The following is a 17663-nucleotide window of genomic DNA, read 5'->3' on the forward strand; positions in this document are numbered from 1 at the left end:
TACTTGTTTTTGACTTGCTATTGGACCAATTAATTGGCAGGAGAAGGGTACTCCATGAATGTCCATTACATAATCAATTATGAAATATATTCACTTGTGCATACAAGCATGCAACATATGAACTATTAGATATTAATTAATGTTACTTGATTCCCTCATTGTTAAAAGGAAATCGGGTAGTGTTTTATTTCTCACAAAATTAATCCCATGTATTATATCTTTAAAGTTTAGATACTTATAGATGGTAAAGAAAATAATTTAATTAAGGATCTTGGCCTTGAAGCCATACTCATGCATGACATAACCTTAATAAATTGTCAATTGGTAACCATTTTGGGAATATGAGGTACTAAGTGTATAAAGTCGTAATCAACTCAAAATAATATAGCTAATAGTGGCTTAAGATGTTGTGTATAATAATTATGTTATTACTCCAATGGCTAAGAGGTGGCTTGGACCTTAACCTCTACCATGAAATTAGATGATCATGTCGGAAGAGATCCTAGTGGGTTTAGCCTTATCTGAAATGTTATCTAGGATGATGATACCCTTATCCTATAAATAATGTCAATTTCACAAGCTATTATTCATCTTTCCCAAGGTTGATATCAATGTGTCTTTAATTTAGTAAAACTGTGATACATGGAAACTGAATATGGTGTTAATTATTAATAACTCTACAACTATTGTTCATTAAACCTTGTCTGGTAGAACCTAATCGAGAGTTATGGTGATTATTGATTTGTACTATTAGTAACTAAAATAATAAGTATAGAGTATTATTATTATTATTATCATGGGTATATCTTTATATGAAGACCTAACAAATATAGTATCTTCACCTATCTTGAGCATGGTGTTGGTAATAATCACACGTGAAGGAAGTTTATCTTTCTTGGTGTATGCTTCTATTTAGTTGGACACAGGGTATAGTATACATGACTTGCTTCTTTTGAAGACAACAATTTCAAAGACTATGACATCGGTATATGATATGACGTTTTATTTAATAAATCCAAGTATAAAATTAGAGGATGAGTTTTAAACCTGAGCTCTCTACTTATGGTAAATTATATAAAAAAAACATATTACGATACTGTGGGTACTTGTTGTGACCCTTTTCACACATCACCCCATTGCAAATGGGGACCCTCTCTTTTCTTGCTTTCTAGGGTTTTGTTAGTGTCCCGTGGCCTTCCACCTCAGTTTTGCCAAGCCTTGCTCAGTTTTGAACGGTTTGAGTCCTAGAGATTGAAAGTCAGTTTTTGCAAGCCAAGTGATAACAGAGTCTGGATACCGTCAAAGTGTCTAGAAAGGCCAAAGGACGAAGATCGCAATTGATTTGGACGAATTTGAATGACTTTCTATTTTTAGAAAGTTTGCTTTTTTTGCTTTTTCCCATTTTTTAGGAAGTTTCGTTTTTGGCATTTTTAGCCCAATCCTCGGTATGGCTATTTTTAAAAAGTTTTCTCTATTTTTAGGGATGTTTGCTTTTTTCTATACCTAGGGTTTGCACTGATACCACTGACCTGCTTCGACCGTGATCCAAAATTTTCAAGTTTTGACCCAAAAAGCTTAGTTCTTATATTTTAGGGGGCCATGGCACATTCAAAGGATAATTAGTTCAAAAAATCATCTGTCTAGAATGTCATCCTGATCTTGAAGTTTGACTAAGTCTGGAAAATTGAAGAAACCTCCAAAAACTAGATTTTGCATTATAACTCCTGGAGGTTCGAAACCACTCTCAAACATCCTGACAATGTATATGAAATACCACTTATACTTAAATGTTATATTTCATATATAGTCCAGTCATAATGTCTATGAAACTCCGACCTATCCAAGCAAGATGATGGCGATCTCCCAAAAGTCGGCCCTAGCAAAGAGTCATAATGTCTATGAAACTCCGACCTATCCAAGCGAGATGATGGCGATCTCCCAAAAGTCCGCCATGAAGTTGGTAGTCCAAAGTCCGCCCTCATGAGAAGTGAAGAAAGTTCGCCATGTTGGAGGGAACACCAAAGTCCGCCATGCATGAGGAAGTAGTCAAAACTCCGCCTTGGTAGAGGTCTTTCCAAACTCCGCCTTGGTAGTCATGACAAAAGTCCACCATGTTAAAGAGGCCAAGAAGAGGGAGCACAAAACTCCGCCCTCCTTGATGTCCTTCCTAAACTCCGCCCAAGGAAGTAGATACAATGTTGAAGACCTACACAAGTCCACCATGTGGGAGTGCTTCCTAAACTCCACCTTGAAGAGTAAGCCCAAAAGTCCGCCCTAGGGGAATGTTCAAACTCCACCATGTGTTAAGGTGCATCAAAAGTCCGCCATGAATGTTGGAGAGGCTACGAAGAGGGAGCTTAAAAGTCCGCCCTATACCTCCTTGATGCCTTCAAAACTCCACCCAAGGAAGACCTTCAAAAGTCCGCCCTAGGAGATGCATCAAAAGTCTGCCCAAGGTGCTAATCATGGTGAAGACCTTAAATCCCGCCCTCCTTGATACCTTTCAAAGTCCGCCTTTTGGAGGTGTTCAAAAAGTCCGCCCTATGCCTTGAGGAGGTAGACCAAAAGTCCGCCCAAGTGTGATGTCAAAGGAGATGGTGGAGTCATAAAAGTCCAATCAAGCATGAGATTAAAGACAAGTAAACATGTTAGAGAGCCTCCAAAAGTCCACCCAAACATGAAGATGAACACTAAAAAAACTCTGTCCTACTCTTGGAAGTCAAACAAAGTCAATAAAATGTGAGTGATGTCATCAAATCTTCCAAGAAATTCGAACTCCTAATCAAATTAGAAAGTTGGAAATTAAGATTTTTGAAGATCAACGAGCTGGAAAATCAAAATAGAAACTCAGAATTAAAATGGGAAAAGAGATATTTATGATTTTCAGACTGAGTTCCAGATTAGAAACTTTTTGGAAGATGCTAAATTGTAAGCCTAGTTCGAATTTATGGACTAAAAACAATTTAGAAACTTGCACAAGTAAAGGATTTTCGAACTAAAGAAGATGACAACACTTTACCCAGATTTGAGTTAGATTTAGAAACATGAGTTGGATGATTTTGCGTGTTTCTAATTAGGAATTCAACTTCATTCTTAAACCAGGAAGTTCGAAATGCTTTAGCTAAGGAGAGCATAAAGAAGTGTTTGCAGATTGGATTTCATTTGGAGAAAAAATCAATATTGCTTGCAGTTGGGTGAGCTTCTTGTCAAAGAATCCACAGATTTTGGAGTATAACCAGCTAATAGGAGGCAGATCATTCAGATTTTCTGAGTTTTTCTAAAGATCTTGTTGATTTTAACACTTTCAGATTGATATAAACTTAGAATTTAGATTTAGTTTCTAATTAGTTTGATTAACTGAAAGAAATTGGAATTAATGACAACATAGAAATGAACAAATTGAGAGCAAGACACAGTTACCCTAGGAAAACCTCCTAGGAGGAAAAACCCAGCCAGAAAAGATCCTCAGATCTGATTATGGATTATGGTTATGCAATCATTACAGCACTTATCTCATGTATTTGCAGGTTCAGATGTTGCTATCACAAGAGGTATGACAGATTGAGGTGACTGCCTTCAACAATCGCTTGCTGTCATATGAGAGATAGATGCTGCTGCTCCCTTACCCTAGATTGTAGGCCTTCAAGGAATTCACTGTGTATAACCTAGATGGCAGACCTTCAAGCAATTCGCTGTGCATACATAAATGGCAGTCCTTCAAGTAATTTGCTGTGCATAACATAAATTTTGCTAACACCTCATGATGGATTTCGCACCTCCTAATGGTAGATGAAGGTTGCTGTAATTGCAGATGACTGAAGTTCGCATTTAGGCAAGCATGAAGATTTTCGCATGAGATGAAGGAGCTGATTGACTTGAATGATTAACAATGAATTCTTACCTTTGCTTATAGGAGGAGCGAAACCCCTTAGCTAGGTTGGCTTTCATTTTAATTAACTTTAATTATTTTCCTTAAGTGCCTTATGAATAGGGTCGGCCCTATTTGACAACACGCTGAGTGTTAAGTTGTGAGACGAGGGTTTAATGTAGCGTGAGGGATAGGGCTTTGCCCTACACGTTTTGAGGGAAAAGGGGCCAGCCCCTTTTGGGCGGATTCCAATGTTGCCCAAGGCCATTGGAATCCGCCATTCCCTAATTAATATCAACAGATCTTTTTGTCTTCTTGTCTTTTTCTTCTCTCCCCATCGAAGGTGAAATTGGTTAAGTACAGATTTATTACATTCTCTGAGTTTTCAAAATCCGTTGGAGATGATTTTTGTGGACTTGTTCAAGTTTTTAGTGAGAATAATCATGGAAGTTTTGAAGTTATAAAAGGTTGGAGAATCTACATGTGAAAATCCCATTCTCATGGCTAAGTATGAAAATGAAATAAAATCTCCAAACACTTAGCCCTTCGCAGCCTCGATTTTCTTTAATCCAAGATAGATTTTTAACTTATTTTCCTTTGGTTTTACAGGTCACAGGAGGAAATAGAAGCGAGATCATCATAGAGATCGCAGCTGGAGTTTCAAGCCAAACGGAAGATTGAGGACAAGTTCACAAGCAAAGTTCATCCGAGCGTGGAGATAGCCAAAATTTGGCTCAGTATGAGAAATGTTTCTTCCAATTTCCTCAATTATGATGAAGGCATGGAGAAATTCTTCTCCAAATGTCAGGGTATCAAGAAGGAGGGCATGATCACAGCGAATGTCTGAGCAACTTGATCTTATCATTTCATATTTGCGAGAAATTACCCATAGCTTTTTAACCCTCCTCTCGTGCAACATAAATTGGAGCCACAAAGAAGCAAGCATAGAGTCGTCAACAAGAAATTATTCTAAGAAATTCAACAATTTTCTTCATGGGCCTGCCAATCATTCCTCTCGAACCAGGCAGAGAACCTCATCCAGTACTTCAGCCAGACTTGGATTTCAGCGACGAACAAGAACACGTTATCACAGAATTGTACAGCTTGGCGTGGGAAGTGAAAAGAAATTCTCTTGATTGGTATCGCATGTGTTTTATCCTTGACAAGGAGCTAGAAATTGCCGCGCGTATTGACGCACAAAATCAAAGGGAACAACAAGAAGTTAATCAACCTCTCGTACCTTCTCTGCACCGCCTTGACAAGATTAGGAGTGGCTTACGTTGCGGTGGCACCTCGTCATCTTTTGACCAATCAGATTGCTCCAAGTCAACATGTCCAGGTTCAATGAACCCGACTTATCCAGAAGCTTCTAGAAAGGCACACTTCACAATGCAACAACCTTCTATTTTCATTGATGGTTCATTTTTAGCAAGAATGGCAACTGTGCCACATGTAATGTTCTCATTCATCCGAGCTGATTGTGTTTTGGGAAACCCTAATTAGGGTTTGTAGCTTTCAATCTAGGCTCTTGATCACTATTTGGTCTCGGCTGTTCATTTATTTTTGAAAAACTATATAAGGCTACCTCCTCTCATTTGGAGGGTGTGAGGTTTTTGATGTATTGTTGCGTAAGGTCATTTCCAGATAATATATTGCATGTGCGCTTTCTCTTAAGGCTTTGTAATCCCTATTGTTTGAATGATTTGCATGGTTTCAATTTCCTCAACACTTAGTTAAAGTTAATTTAGATTTGCTTTCATTGTTGTTAATTTGAATGAAGGATTTGATAAGTGTCAATCGATGGCGTATCTCCGCTCATACTTTTGGTGAATGGATGATTTCCATTTCACCTTGCAAAGTTAGTCTGAGCCCATCCTTTGTGCATCCCAACATCTTAATCATAAGCACAATCCATTGAAGATTGCACCGGCTTTGTGTAGTTGTCCCTAGTGTGGCGAAGCTAAGTTTGGTTTCCCGAGAGCACCCAATTGATACCGTCTCCAGAGTTTGTAGGATTAGATTAGCTTTCTCAAATCCTATCTCTTTTCTCCTTTTTGAAAGTCTAAATCCCAGAAAATCCCCCCAAAAAAAGGAGCCTAAAATTGCTAAATCCGTCTAAGTCCAACAGTTCAAAGACATTTGTTAAACTTAAGTCCCCCTTGAGATTTTCAGCATACACTACCCAAGAAGCTATTTCACTAAAGTCGCTTGTTTGCACATATAGATCTTGGAATCAGTAGTGATTTTTCAGGAGAGAATAGAATACCTTCGGGTATCCTATTCTAATGTTTGGTAGATGATAAAACAAACACCAACAGTACTGTACCCTATTGGTATCTACAATTATTAGCAATTAATGTCAAGTGCAAAATTATCTAGTCCAAGAACGAAGCTATTATAGGAACAATGGGTTACACAATTAGGGAAATGAAACTAGTATGTTAAGATTATTATTATTACTAATATTAGGGAGTGAATATCTTATATGAAAATACATGAAGCATATTGTTCTAATTACCTCAAGTGTGACATAAACATTGATCATGCTTGATGCAAGTTAGTAAACATTGAGCACGTCTTTAGGGAATAAGAAGAAATTTATGTGGCTTTAATAAGAAGATGTCCTATATTTTTATGATGCTTGATATCATTGAACCATATTGAAGGAATGCCACTCAAAGCCTTATCGAGGCTTTTGCGATATTCTTAATCATATCAATCTTTTAACTATACGATGAATATTGATCTCTTAAGTACAATAAACTTGATAGAGGACTATCATGGGAACCGAGGTAGGGTAATATAGTTGCGTTGTAAGATTGTATGTTTGTGTAGGAATCATGGCTTAAGCAATATACCTCTATGTTCTGAATCCTACGAGGTTTCAAATACTTGGGATATTGGAAACATTATATATATTGTTATATTGAGACTAGAAGATATATATTGACCCCATGGTAGAAGAACCTCTATACTAAACCTATTAGGTGAATTTTGATTGGTAGTGTTCTCTTGTGGGTTTGTGTGAACTAAGGTAATTTCAGGTTGAGTAACAAGTTTAGCTCCTAGGTTGATAAAACCAACCTTGGACACTCAAATTGGAATATGAATAATAATGAAGGGACCTTGAGTCAAAAAACCTCGATATCCAAAACGGATAGACACTCGGTGTGGTATGGGATGCATCGAATCTTGTTCTGCTTGCTCGTTGGTGCAAAAGACTGGACAAAAGAATGTGTCCCATGGTGTAGTGCACAGTGCATTGACATTTTGTTTATTTGGGATGCACTAGGGGCAAGAGGTAGCTAGTTTTTATGGATATGTTGGTTCCTCACTATGTAAATGCTAGTCACTAGGTATGTGATGCCTATTGAAGCTAGTCACTTTCTACGAGACATATATGTTGAAGCTAGTCCCTATGAATAAGGGATGTCTGCTAGAGCTAGTCACTTTGTATATGTGACGTAAGCCAGAGCTAGTCATCATGTGTGTGATGTGTATGAGCTAGACACTAGGTGTAAATGGGAGGTGTGCTCGAATCACTCATTATGAAAAGGGAATGTTTAGAAGGTCCTGACCCTTGTGAGATAGTGTATGCTTGTACGCTACCTGATGGCCAATGGTTGTCATCTATTAAAATGAACTAAGTTAATTGATTGCATGAAATTAATAATTAGGGTTAAAGAGAGATCAAGGATCCTATACAAGAGGAGAGAAGGATCTCCCTCTAACACTCTAGGTGAACTACGAAGCCTCTAGATTCCCTTGAAGGGATGCATAGCCAAGTTCATTAGGGATGAAACCTCTAGGCATATGTCAAGGTTTAGAGGTGACCTTGAACTTAAGATCTTACTACCTTTGACAGTAAGCATTACTACAAACCCTAAGGCAAATGACATTAGTGTGGAATACTAAGAAAAAAATTGCAGATCTCTTAACCATTCTATGTTAATGTCCTTAACATCAAATGTAGAAGCATACCAAAGAACGTGTCTCTATTTTAATGTCCTTAACATCAAATGTAGAAGCATACCAAAGAACGCGTCTCTATTTTAATGACCTTAACATCTATATTAGAAATATATGTCCATTAAAGGTCACCTACTTGTGATTTGTTTCAGCAACTTGATAAAATCTGATGATTTTTTGATAGTGAATCAAATCCCAATGGCTAGTGCTCACTTTGGTGCTAAAAATTGATGAAAAACATGACTAAATAGCAATTTCGTGCTGTAATGCCCTCAAGTAAGTTTTACCAATTCAGACATCATTATACTATGTTCATTGTACAAGAATTGAAAAAAGTATAGTTATAATTTAACTTAATTCGAGATGTAAATACAAGATACTAATACTATGAATATTAATATATCATCAGTACATGCCAGTCTTATTATGTGCTCAGTCTGAGAGAAGATACAAGACGGGGACAAGTTGCTTTGACACCAAACTCAATGGTTTCCCTCAAGTTGTCGGATCCAAGCCCTTAAGCCTTACATGGGCCCCGCCCGCAAGGTGCTCAGGGTCGCTGATCCCTACACTTTCTTGGGACAACTCATTGGCTAGATTTACACAGGCCTTTCCTTGACCGCATCCCTGCTCTTCTCTTTAGTACATGATAATAATAAGGATGGTATTGTGTTTATATGTGTATTTGATTATATCAAAGTCTGTTCATAGTACTGTTTAGATAAGGTATTCTCCACATACCGTTAATAGATTTGCCATGTCGGATTTCTATTTGTGTCCTCTTCCACAGCGCCTCGGCGGTGTAAGGCTAAAGTGTTTTAGCAGACCCTCGGAATCTAGTCCTCCCCTTATCGAATTGCTAACCTTAGTATATATAACTTTCAATAAGTCGCAACTTGAGTGGAAACGTCACTAAGACGTGACTCTAACAGGAGACGTGGCCTCTATCGGTGATTAGTGATTATGCTATGGTGGACGTAAATCCCATTAACATTTGTTAAGCAATGGTTGATGAATCGTCTAAGTTTAATAAGCAATCCGATTTAGTATATACCCGAAAACAATGCATAATGTGATTAACTAAATGTAGTCATAACTAATAGAAGTGTATGTAATATACTGATAACATGATATTCATATATTCGTAGCATATTTTGTGATAAGTTAAATTCAATAGAATAAATAATACGCTTAGGTGCGAATGCCATTACCTGAAAGTATTTAATTACTATACATGATTTGATTTACATATCTAGATAGGGTTATCACACGTGCAATTAGGGTTTTGTGCCAAGTTGGTGATTAAATGCATTTTTCAAGAGCTTTTTTTTTCACAATTTAAACCTTTAAAAGAATTTGAAATCATGGCCAATTAAATCACAATTTTCTGGGCAAAAAATTGGTTCGGCTGAGAAATATTTTAAAAATCATGAAAATTGGGATCTTTTGAGGATTTATGCTTCGATGGTGAATATAGAAGGATCATAATGGTGCTGTAGGTTTCTTTTGGGATATTGGTAGCATATCCTGATTGTCAAATAATTTTTTGAAACTAAATCTTACTTATGTTAGTTGAACTCTGAGTATTTTGATCTGGTACCTCTATCAAGGGATACGGATTGAGTAAATCAAATATTTTGTGTAATGTCCCCTACCTGATTAACATAATTAATCTAGTTCAATATACTTATGACTTAAACTAAATTGATTAGGAGACAAATCTGTTTTAACATGAATCAAATCTGTGCTATCCATAGTTCAATTAATTTATTATTAATAAGTGAATTGTTCATCAACCATATTAGATAATTAAGTTTGTTCTATAACTCTTAATGCAAGTACCAACCCTTGTTATTACTTCAGCTTTAAGGAAGGAGGATATGTATGTTACCAAAGTGCTTAGAGACCAACTACAATAGGTTCCCTCAAAGTTTACAGATCCAAGCCCTTACCTATCTTGGGTCTATACCCTCAAGGCTTATGGGTTGCTAATCCCCACCCTATCTTGGGACTTAACCTATTGCTTGGATTTAGACTACCCCTCTTTGGAACATCTTATTCCCATCTTCTTAAATACTGACAGTAACAGCAAGAATGAAATTGCATTTACATATTCCTCTTATTGACTAGTACCTTAAGAGAGCTCCCTAAATATCAGTCTGAAATTATTATTTTACTGCTCAAGACATTTTATATATATATATAAATAATTTAAATTATATTATCAATTATTAATGTATTTGCTTTTTGTATAAATTATTAATACTACTAAAAATAATATTAGTTGTTAGTATAATTGTGGCTGTAAAGGCAGACAGATCTGACATGCATCAGATCTGGTCTGCCACTATATATTAAATATGACTGTCATATTTATTGCAGTCTATATTAATATTACTATTAAATTCTGCATAAACATTATCAGGCTTCATGTATCAAGCATACGTTTTAAGCACATCCCAATACATACCACCAAGAACAAGGATATTACTGCCTGTAACTTAATAAAGTTCTGATTTCATATGATCCATGGTGATCAATCCTTACCAATAAAAAATTGCTGACTGCCTTCCCAGTCTTAGTTTGACCGAACTGCTTTTCCCTTGAGCATTCGATCCCTTTTAACTTACTTCCCATTTTTTCCTCTTCACATATCATCGAGGCTATTTATTTACCTCCGTTGGTGGTGGAAAGCCACCCTTCAGTGGCAGCGATTCCTTTGAAAGGTCGCTGCCTTTCCTTTTTCCTTAATTGGCGGCAGTCCACTCATAACATAACAATAATGATTCAATAATAATGCTATTAATAATTGATAATAATTATTCTTATTTAATTAATTAATATAAAATTATTAATTAAATAGTTACTGTTAATAGTGTATTTATATTCTTAATTTATTATTTTATTTATTTCTGATTTCATTGGTATGTTAAGGAATATAATAATCAATTTATTATTAAGTAGTTCATTCAAATCTTAAATTTGAACGAACAAATAATTCATAATTAAATAATTAATACATAAGCATATTTAGATACAGATTATTACTATTTGACAATATGGGGATATCACATTTTGTGTGATATCCAATTAGAATACATATACAACATTGTCATATCTGGGGCATATCCGAACAGGTGCTGCCATATAAGATGTATATCAAGACAGGCACAGTCATATCTAATCAATAATCTTGTATGTTGAAGGAAAAAACAATTGTCATATTCGTTGTCATAATTTAATCTCAGCATGCTTTTGTCTTATTTTTTGGTTTTCGATATTGCATTAATATCTTTGTAAGTATTTATGTTTTTTTTAACATGAACAAGGCTTGGCATCCGGTAGAGTGGGTAAGCAATGCAACGTTCTATGTTCCATTCCAAGTGCTAGAAACATTAATAGCAAAATGCATTTGAAATTTTGAAGCCATCGTACTTTTAAACTTTTCAGTGCATCAGCAACCCTATAGCAAAAGGAGATTGGCAGTAAAGGAAAGAACAATACCAGAAAGTTATATAGAATGAGAATGTGGAAAACAGAGAAGAGCATTAAAATTAAAAAGTACACTGTCAGATAATATGCTTCTTACAGACGCATTTTAAAAAAAGAAAAGAATAAAACTTCTGAATTACAAGAAAAAGTATGCCAACAAACAGAGAGTTAATTTATACACATTTTCTTTTTAATGCACTTTTTTTCTGTTTTCTACATTTATTAGAATTAATTATTTAAGTTATTTTTATGGACGTATTGAAGCAGCATCTCAGGTCTCTGAAAAACTGCCATATCCACATTCATATTTTGGTAAATTAGTTTAATTTTTGAAGAGATATTGTAATCCCTGATATGGAGATCTGGATGGACTTGCTTATCTGGTGAAAGCTGCAATGAATATAAACATTATATTCTTCTACAGAATTAGTCTTTCACACTAATGATGAGACAGTCTATTATTCTTGACATGGTTTTTGTTCATACACACAATAGTTAAGTGAAATTATATTGACATTATCTCAGATATTGAGGCTTGTATAACATAGCCATTGGATGGGATTCTGCTTGTAGTAATAAATGACTTCTTACAGAGCATTATAATATGTACTCAATCATGTTGATTTTGATACGCCGATGACTGTGTTTCTGCTTGGAAATCACTTTATTTTTTCTATTTTTCTCCCTGCCGCTAAACATATTTTTAACATTCAAAGGTAATCTTTGCCATGTAGTCTGAACCCTATGATGCTATTTCTGACAAAGCACTGAATCTTATTTATTACTTTGCCATTTCAGGAATTCCAAAGGATATATCAAGCGGATTCTCTCTGGGATGGATACTGGGCATAGTTGGAATTGCTTTGCTTTTGATTCTTGCTGTTGTGCTAATGTGGATTTTGAGGCATAAGTTGCTATGTTGTCAACAAACCAAAGATGGGGAAGCCAAAAATCACAATGTAAAAGACATAGAAAAACATCCTATTCTCTGTAGGTCAGGCTCTTGTTTTCCATCAAGGGGTTCTTTTTGTTGGAAGGGAGATGACATCAGTGTTAATGCGTCCAGCAATCGCCAGATAAGCCTTTCAACAGGTATGAGAATAATCTGTTTCTCTAATACTTGAAAAGAGCAATTGGGTAAATGTTTAATGAGTCAAAAGTGGTATCATTCCTTCTTGTTTTCATTTATAGCCTTCCTTTATTGGTCATTGCAATTTTTGAATGGAGAAAACTTTAATGGACATATGTAGATATATCTTCTGTTGGAAACTTGGAGGGTTAATATGGCCTTTCAAATGTATGATTGATTTCAACCAAAGAAATTTTTGAAGGTGACTTCAAAATGGCCAGAAGGTTTAGGGCTACAATATTCAACATTAGCAATTAAGGTCAATCTTCATTGTTATCTATAAACTTACTCAGATATGATACTTTTCCATTGATGAGGGTGAATACCAACACATCAAGACTAAGACAAAGACTTAATATATATTTTCCACTTGATAAGCCACATATTACCCACAAAGGAAAATGGGTATACCAAATTCCTATAAATTATGATAAATACCAAGTTATACATGTATATGGAAATCTTATTTCTAAGTTTATAATTCTCAAAGGTAGTAACAGTTTTTATTCATTATCTTTACATGTTGAAGTCTCCTTATGCCTTTTCTTTCATTTGTTTTCAGTGTGTCTTGGACTTATAATACCCGCATCTTCTTCCTATACCTTGCATGCTGTTTTGTGCTCATATCTTTGTATAATGTAGGATTCTCACAATAGTCACCCTGCTTCCATTCTGTTTTACGCTACATACTCAAGCTGAATGAGTACAATACTGGCTAATAAGGAACTATTTTTACATGTATGGCATTTTGTTGAGGGCTAAGAAGAAAACGGTAGATCTTGTATTAATTTTTCCCCCTTTCATAAGTCTACATCTTGGGTGTATTTGAGCCAGAGTTCCCAAACTCGCCGTGAATCAAGCGAGTTCGCCGAGTTGGCGAGTTGAGCCAAGCTCGGCGAGTTTTGCTGACTCGGGACTCAGACTCAGCGAGTTTTGACCATGACTCGCCTGAGTTATGGCAAAACTCGCCGAGTCCAAGCTCCAAGACTCGGCCACGATAGGTCAATGTTTTGACTTGTTTGACAAGTTAGTCTCTTCGCCAGGATTCATGTATGGAATATAACATTTAAGTATAAGTGACTTTTATACTTTAAGTTATATTCCATATATATTGTTAGGATGTTTGAGAGTGGTTTCGGACCTCCATGAGTTATAATGCAAAATCTAGTTTTTGGAGGATCCTTCAAATTTCCAGACAGTCAAATTTCAGGCCATTTCAGGATCAGGATGACATTCCAGACTTTTAAGGCAAGTTCACTCTGACCTTGATGTAAGGGACGGGACCTAGGAGGACACTATGCATTCAACCAAGGTTTGATTTAGCAACTTGAAGCGTGACCAAATAGTACACAAAAACCCTAGGAATGATCTAAATAACCCCTAATCACTCAACTGACCTAACCTCCTTCACTCCACCTTGAGGAGATCCACCTGATTTGATGACCTTTGAGAAACTCAATCCCTTCAATGCAAAGGCTAAGACACTAAAATGACCAACAACAAAACTAAAAGATCTAACCCTAGAAAGCAAAAAGTGGGGGTCTTCATTTGCAATGGGGCGATGTGTGAGTACCTCACAACAGGGATGTTTCTTAAAATTTTGAAAAAAGGGGGTGAGTTGGGGACATTTCCTAGCTGTCCCAACATCCCAAAAAATCCCCCCATGGGGCACGAGGTTATTGTTGGCAAGGGACATGTCTCTGAGGAGCATATTTTCAAACCCTTCTGGCCTCACAATTCCCCCTTCCATCCAACATATATATAGCCTAAAAACTAAGAGGTCCAAGAAAGGCCAAGGTCAACTATAGTCCCAAGTTAAAACCTAAGTTCAACAAGCACACTATTTAATGCTACCATACACATGCACTCCTTACAGTTTCCAAGTGAAGATGTTCATGATGTCTCATGTTGGTGCTCCCAAAATTTCAATTTGGCCAAAGAAAATACTAAACAGAAGCCCCAAACAAGTAGATACTCTACCAGCATGCCTTTCATGGCATAACAAGCTAGCACACATTATAATTGGACTTTATTCAATAATGGGTGCATGAAATGAGTTTTAAATTGTTAAAAATCTCATAATTTCAAGGGTTTTTTTATTTTGCCGAGTCATAGCTGAGTCACGAGTCGAGTCGGCCGAGCCGAGTCCAAGTCTGGGAACTTTGATTTGAGCTGAGATCCTGATGCAGTGGAGACATTTGTGTGATGTTTCCCTTTAACATGGACTAGTAGACAACTAATACGAACTGAAGGCTCCCTTGCAAGCTCATCCGCTAGATATAGTATTTTTTTTTTGTTTCTTTGTCTAGAATAGTTATGTTCAGAGACATTTCTTAACCAGGAGTTACTTGGTTACTACTTGAGAAGTTGAGATTGTGTAAAAGAGTCCTAGAGTCTCATAAAATTCTATATTTAAATAATCTTATGATACTTTATAATGGTTTTGATATTAGATGGATATTTTTTGGTTGATTTACATTTCTATATTATTTATTCTTTCTTTCTTATAGCAGGCTTATAGAATATTGGGTGCAACATGTTTAGTGGTTCCATTGATCACTTTGTTATTCATTTATGAGTTATAACTTATAATAAGATTTGTCCTAATGGTACTTTTATTAGTTGTATAGTAATAACTTCTTGTCTTTGGTTTCTTTTTCTAAGAATTATGGTTTTTATTAACATATACAACACTTCATCCAAAATTTCTGTAGTTTCTGAATATTCATTTCATTGCAGATATGGTTACTGGAGTGTTTGATGTGGAAAAGCCAGTTGTATTTACTTATGAGGAAATCCTTGCTTCAACCGAAGATTTTAAAGATACAAATTTACTTGGACAGGGAGCATTTGGTACTGTTTATTTTGGAATATTGCGAGATCAGGTGGTGTGATTAATTATAGTGTCTACTTTTTGGGAAATATTTGCTGATAATGTTCTGAAAATCTTTACTGCAGTACAATTGAAATAGCCACGGTTCTTGTGTACTTGTACTTACATCCACGAAGTTCATCTTGTTTTCATACAGGAAGTTGCCATCAAGAAGATGACAGCTACTAAAACTAAAGAATTTCTGGTAGAAATGAAAGTTCTCTGCAGAGTGCACCATACAAATTTGGTAATTGATTTTTATGCCTGTTCAAATAGAGATGGTTGATTCCATTTGTCATTCAGGTATATGATTGGTTTCATCATTATTGATTTTGAAATACTTAATGTTACAAGGTAGAGCTCATTGGGTATGCGGCAAGTGAGGATGAACTCTTCCTTGTGTACGAATTTGCACATAAAAGCTCAGTTAGTAGTCGCCTGCATGATCCTTTGAGCAAGGGTATCACCACTTCCAATTTTTTTCCGTCTTATAAAAATAATTGTCTTGTATTGCAGTTTCCTTTGTAGTTACATGTTCTGGATAAATTTAAAAAGTTCATCTTTAAGACAAAAAGAGTAAGCTACGGGTAACCACACCATTGGGCTTCTATACTTCAAACTTGCCAATTAGAATTGCTACATGAGACTATTAAAATTGATATCTCATGGCATAATAATGGTTATCTGTACCATAGTTCTCTTCCTACTAATATTTGGATTCACTACTTACTAATTTGTCTCTTCAGAGATATGTATTATTAGTAAATGGGTAGCATTAAACGCATCATTGATTGAAAGGAAGGTTAATCTCTGCATATTCATCCAAACTAGATCTTAATTATTGCATTTCAAAGGCCCAATTTTTCAGTTGATGTGGTAAATAATTAATGATATATAGCAGGTTTTTGTCATGGTTTTACTTCCATACAGAATTATGTGTACTTTATTACTTTTGATGATATATTAGTATATCTAGTCACTCTTGTCTTCTAATTTCTTTTAATAGGTGCTTATCATAGTCTCAAATGGCAGGCTTCGCCTTTGTTTTATAACTTGCATTTTTTTCTTGGCTTTTACAAGTTAAAATAGTTTTATTGAGCACATAGAAAGCACGTAGATAGGATACATTTATTGCACATGACAAACAACAAGAGTTACCCATAGAGTAGAAATCTTCTAGTAAAAAATACGTACATTTAATATCATCAATGTTTTGATTTAAATGTTGATGAAAATTAAACGCACACAACTTCTATCAGAAGAGTTTACTTTATGTCCTGGTCTGTGAAAGCATAAAGTTCATTAAAAGTTAGTCATGTCTGGAAACCATTGAACAACATTAGACCATCACATTAAGCAAAATTATCCATATTATATCATCTTGTATTGCTTCAGCCTCGATTCCCTATAGGGAAAATAGGAGCCATCATTATTGACTTGGGGACTACTTAGGATGAGTTTAAGAAAGTGGAAGGTGATAATTCGAGGATAGATTATTAGGCATCTAGGAATTCTCTTGGAAAGGATGTCACCTCCACTCCTAGATAAATTGGAATTCAAACTGTAATGTGCCTACCATTATGGAAAAATTCCTGCTATTGCACATGTTTTCTAGTCTAGTCTTTCTACCTCTTGCCATCTTTACAGTAGCTACAATAAGCTGGGCAAAGGATCTTCTAGTGCTTGGGATGTTTGTATTCTTCCCAATAAGAAATTTTCTCTTGGATTAACCCTCATGGTCTTCTGATTTTCAGAATGTAGATTTCTTGCCAATAGGATGCAGCCGATTGAAATCCAGGTTTCATCACTAGAAGTCTAAAACCATTTTCTCCAAGACTTAACATAGACTCTGATGTATATGCTATTAACCAAGACAAATTTTTTGTTTTGTTGAAAATTTAAACTTTTGGAGTTGTAAAAAGGGAATTGTTTTTTATGGTCAAGAAAAATTATAATCACTTTAACTGTGCCTAAATTCACCAGCTGGCTATGGGTATTATTACATATATACATTCAGGGAAACGTGAGGACACAGGTCTGGTAGACATCCCGAACATCCAGGACTTGGCTGAAATCAAATGGCTGAAACCTCTCATGAGCAACAAAGGGAGGTCCTATAGATAGATTTGAATGCAAATTATAAAATACCCAACCATTGTGGATAAATTGTTGATGTTGGACATATTTTCACCTTTTTAACCTCTTCCCACCCTTGCATTGTTACAAGCTGGGAAAAAGGTCTTCTAGTGCTTGGGATGTTTGTATTCTTCCCAAGGAAAAACGGGCTCTTGGATTTACCCCCTTGATTTTTCACTTATCAAAGTTTGGGTCTC

The 17663-nt window shown here is 35.7% G+C and overlaps 1 protein-coding gene across 2 annotated transcripts in view; it reads left to right on the forward strand.

The window, feature by feature from the left end:
- Positions 1-17663, forward strand: part of LOC131073830 (lysM domain receptor-like kinase 3) — a 43358-nt gene that overhangs the window by 15626 nt on the left and 10069 nt on the right. For both annotated transcript variants that reach the window (XM_058010346.2, XM_058010345.2), the window contains exons 3-6: positions 12128-12421; positions 15198-15343; positions 15488-15577; positions 15685-15790. In XM_058010346.2, coding sequence (XP_057866329.2) covers positions 12128-12421; positions 15198-15343; positions 15488-15577; positions 15685-15790 — 636 coding nt within the window. The remainder of the gene's footprint in view (positions 1-12127; positions 12422-15197; positions 15344-15487; positions 15578-15684; positions 15791-17663) is intronic.

The sequence above is a fragment of the Cryptomeria japonica genome, chromosome 6, assembly GCF_030272615.1.
Source record: "Cryptomeria japonica chromosome 6, Sugi_1.0, whole genome shotgun sequence".
NCBI lineage: Eukaryota > Viridiplantae > Streptophyta > Pinopsida > Cupressales > Cupressaceae > Cryptomeria > Cryptomeria japonica.